This window comes from Enoplosus armatus, chromosome 14, assembly GCF_043641665.1.
Source record: "Enoplosus armatus isolate fEnoArm2 chromosome 14, fEnoArm2.hap1, whole genome shotgun sequence".
Classification (NCBI taxonomy): domain Eukaryota; kingdom Metazoa; phylum Chordata; class Actinopteri; order Centrarchiformes; family Enoplosidae; genus Enoplosus; species Enoplosus armatus.
The window spans coordinates 17,871,559-17,875,745 of record NC_092193.1 but is presented as its reverse complement, the minus strand read 5'-3'; the positions used below and the strand labels follow the sequence as shown (position 1 = coordinate 17,875,745).

The 4,187-nt window shown below is 41.6% G+C and overlaps 1 protein-coding gene across 1 annotated transcript; it reads left to right on the top strand.

Annotated features, from left to right (window-relative positions):
- The first annotated feature begins 1,715 nt into the window (after nucleotides 1-1,715).
- On the top strand, nucleotides 1,716-3,407 carry mgst3a (microsomal glutathione S-transferase 3a). Its single transcript, XM_070918640.1, has 5 exons — nucleotides 1,716-1,837; nucleotides 2,206-2,279; nucleotides 2,380-2,437; nucleotides 2,537-2,609; nucleotides 2,700-3,407. The coding sequence occupies exons 1-5, from the start codon at nucleotides 1,721-1,723 to the stop codon at nucleotides 2,843-2,845; spliced, it is 468 nt and encodes a 155-aa protein (XP_070774741.1). The 5' UTR covers nucleotides 1,716-1,720; the 3' UTR covers nucleotides 2,846-3,407.
- Nucleotides 3,408-4,187: the final 780 nt, after the last annotated feature.

Below are 4,187 nucleotides of genomic sequence, written 5' to 3'. Positions count from 1 at the left end.
GTGCTGTGAAAAAGTATTTGCCCCCTTCCTGATTTCTTATATTTTTGCATATTTGTCACGCTTAAATTTTTCAGATCATCAAACTAATTTTAATATTAGACAAAGATAACCCGAGTAAATACAAAATGCAGTTTTTAAATGATGATTTCATTTATTAAGGGAAAAAAGCTATCCAAACCTACCTGGCCCTATGTGAAAAAGTAATTACCCCCCCCCCCCCCCCCCCCCCCCCCCCCTTGTTAAATCATGAATTAACTGTGATTAACCAATTTTTTTGGAAAGATGAGTTCAATTTCACTAGCCACACCCAGGCCTGATTACTGCCAGACCTGTTGAATCAAGAAATCACTTAAATAGAACCTGTCTGACAAAATGAAGCAGGCTAAAAGATCTCAAAAAGCAAAACATCATGCTGAGGTCTAAAGAAATTCAAGAACAGATGAGAAACAAAGTCATTGACGTCTATCAGTCTGGAAAGGGTTACAAAGCCATTTCTAAGGCTTTGGGACTCCAGCGAACCACGGTGAGAGCCATTATCCACAAATGGAGACAACTTGGAACAGTGGTGAACCTTCCCAGGGGCGGCCGGCCTACCAAAATTACTCCAAGAGCGCATCGACGAGTCACCCAGGAGGTCACAAAAGAACCAAGAACAACATCTAAAGAACTGCAGGCCTCACTGGCCTCAGTTAAGGTCGGTGTCCATGATTCAACAATAAGAAAGAGACTGGGCAAAAATGGCATCCATGGGAGAGCTCCAAGGCAAAAACCACTGCTGACCAAAAAGAACACAAAGGCTCGTCTCACATTTGCCAAAAAACATCTTGATGATCCCCAAGACCCTTGGTAAAATATTCTGTGCACTGACGAGACAAAAGTTGACCTTTTTGGAAGGTGTGCGTCTCGTTACATCTGGCGTAAAACTAACACAGCATTTCATAAAAAGAACATCATACCAACAGTCAAACGTGGTGGTGGTAGTGTGATGTTCTGGGGCTGCTTTGCTGCTTCAGGACCTGGACGACTTGCCGTAATTGATGGAACCATGAATTCTGCTCTCTACCAGAAAATCCTGAAGGAGAATGTCCGGCCATCAGTTCGAGACCTCAAGCTCAAGCGCACTTCGGTTATGCAGCAGGACAATGATCCGAAACACACCAGCAAGTCCACCTCTGAATGAAAAAAAAAAAAAAAATGAAGGTTTTGGAGTGGCCTAGTCAAAGTCCAGACTTAATTCCAATTGAGATGCTGTGGCATGACCTTAAACAGACCGTTCATGCTCGAAAACCCTCCAATGTGGCTGAATTAAAACAATTCTGCAAAGAAGAGTGGGCCAAAATTCCTCCACAGCGATGTAAAAGACTCATTGCCAGTTATCACAAACGTTTGATTGCAGTTGTTGCCGCCAAGGGTGGCACAGCCAGTTATTAGGTCTAGGGGGCAATTACTTTTTCACATAGGGCCAGGTAGGTTTGGATAGCTTTTTTTCCCTTAATAAAATGAAATCATCATTTAAAAACTGAATTTTGTATTTACTCGGGTTATCTTTGTCTAATATTAACATTAGTCTGATCTGAAAAATTTAAGCGTGACAAATATGCAAAAAAATAAGAAATCAGGAAGGGGGCAAATACTTTCTCACAGCACTGTATATATGTGCATTTTTATTTGGAATAACCACAATTAATTCAGCTATGTTATTTCTTTCCAGTTTGTCAGGATGGTTGTGCTTTCCAAAGAGTACGGCTATGTGGTGCTGACTGGTGTTGCCAGCATGGTGATGGTTGGACATCTGGCAATGAAAGTCGGCAAAGCCCGCAAGAAGTACAACGTGCTGGTGAGCAGAGCTTCATTAAGGACTTGGAGCAATATGATACTATCAGAGTGGGCAGAAGAAGAAGATTTTAACAGACTTAAAGCTTCTTAAGGGGAAACAAAAAGGCTGTTTTATGGCTTCTGTGATATTTTAGGTGTTTCCTCTCCAACTTGTTGGTCTAACATTAGTGGCGCTGCTGTTCAAATATAAGTAGCAGAGTGCAGTCCACTCCTCCTCATTCACTGTTTAAAATCTGCACCCCACCCATTCAAACACCACCACAGCAAGTCTACAGTTTGTTGACACAGTGTCATGCTTGGGCAGTACCTTTTTGTGGCTTATTGAGTGCCTTGAATTGCTTACATGAATAAACTTGCATTGCCTTGCAGTATCCCCAGATGTACAGTGACGACCCAGAAACTGGAAACATTTTCAACTGCATCCAGCGTGCACACCAAAACACGTACGTATGAGCTGAAATATGGGCAATACTCCTTTAATTTGCCCACTGATATTGCACACGAGGTGAACATTAACATGCTGTTATCATCACCTCTCCCCAGCCTGGAGATCTACCCCGCCTTTCTTTTCTGCCTCGCTGTTGGTGGTTTGCATTATCCTGTAAGTTGATTTCTGCACTGTCATGCTACTGTTGCACCAGCGTACCGCTCCCAATATAAGGTGTTACATAGAAGATGTGTGTCTGTGTGTCTATCACAGCGTCTCACCAGCGGACTTGGAGCTGTATGGATTATAGGCAGGGAGGTGTACGCACATGGCTACTCTTCAGGAGGTAAGAAGTCCTTATTTCATTGGCATTTTCTGCTTTTGTAACGAAAGCAGGGTGCGAAAGTGCTATTATTGTTATTTCTATTCATCTCAGATCCTAAAAAAAGAATGCATGGAGCATTTGGGAATGTGGCCTTGCTCGGGATGATGCTGACCACAGTCGGCTTCGGCCATCACCTGCTTGGCTGGAAGGTCCCACGGATGGGCCCCTTCCGTCAAGCCAACTGTTGCAACTGTTGATAATGAGGAGTCTTCAGGATGGGCTCACGCAGTCACCTTTATAATCAAAGCCACTTAATGTAACCCACATACTTTGCAACAGGTGTTCTAACCAGTTTAACGTTTGAAGTCAGGTGAAGTCCATGTTGTCAAGTGGCCTGACCGGTTCTCCGGGGAGCCGAATGCCTCCCTTTAGGATAATGGATGTGGTGTATTCACTGATCAGCACTCCCACAACATGCAAGACCTGTCGGTTTGTCTTGATAGCATTTTCACCTGCACCCTGATTTTGACATCTTAAATGAATTGGCCACACAACTTTTTCTGTTGTGTATTTTTGCAATAAACAAATGAAGACGCTGTAACCATCAATCATTTAGCTGTTTGATGGAGAATATCACTTTATGTTTGCATTCGCTCATGAATTGCACATGAATGAAGAACTGAAAATGGTTAGTCAAAGATCCATAATTCGAGTCATGATTGTGTTTTTAATTTTGATATGTTGTTTCTCATACTGAAAACAAGGTTTTGACATTTGTCATGCTGATGATATTAAATATTATACATTGGTTATGAGTAATCTTGTGGGTGTTGATTGAGTGTGAGCTCCTGTTAACATTGGTGTGTGTTTAAAGGAGCAGCTTTTAATTTTTTTTAAGCTGAGTAATTGTCTAAATTACCAAATGCAAAAGAAAAATGCCCTTCATACAGGTCCCAATGACGCAGCATAGTGCTTAAGAACTCACCCACATATATTGGGTGGCATGATGGCGTAGTGATTAGCACTGTGTGAGTGAATGGGTGAATGAGACATAGCTGTAAAGCGCTTTGGGAACCATGAAGGTTGAAAAGCGCTATATAAGTGAGATCATTTACCATTTATATTCTAGCCGTGATTGAACAAGGTCCCACCCGCTAAGCTTACGCAACTTGAGGATCACAGTACTGTGGTTTCTGTTTTATTATCAAACAGGAAATCCTTATATCAATACATTCTTACAGTCCACATTTCAGGCATATTGTCATACATCACTGTTGGCACTTAACAGTAAAGTAACACACGAGGTTAAAAACTCTGATACGACAGCTTAGTTCCAGCACATTTGCATGATACTCCAGCTAATACAGATAACGACAATCTAAATCTGAAAACTCCCTCGTGCCTCTCCTCGTTGTCTCCCCTCAAAGCATTTTAATGAACATTTTGTGTGAGGAAACAAATATATTCCTTTATAAATAGGAATTTTACAACACATTTAACGATAATAGTGTGTCTCACCTTTTACAGTTTACTCATATTAAAGTGTTTTATGTAGTGTAGCGAGGCCTGTTCTCAGTGTGCACTGGCGGATTAAACATT

Coding starts and splice junctions, on each gene's coding strand:
- mgst3a (XM_070918640.1), top strand. CDS start 1,721: ATGGTTGTGCTTTCCAAAGAGTACGGCTATGTGGTGCTGACTGGTGTT. Junction 1,838..2,205: donor GCAAGAAGTACAACGTGCTG/GTGAGCAGAGCT, acceptor ATTGCCTTGCAG/TATCCCCAGATGTACAGTGA. Junction 2,610..2,699: donor ACATGGCTACTCTTCAGGAG/GTAAGAAGTCCT, acceptor TATTCATCTCAG/ATCCTAAAAAAAGAATGCAT.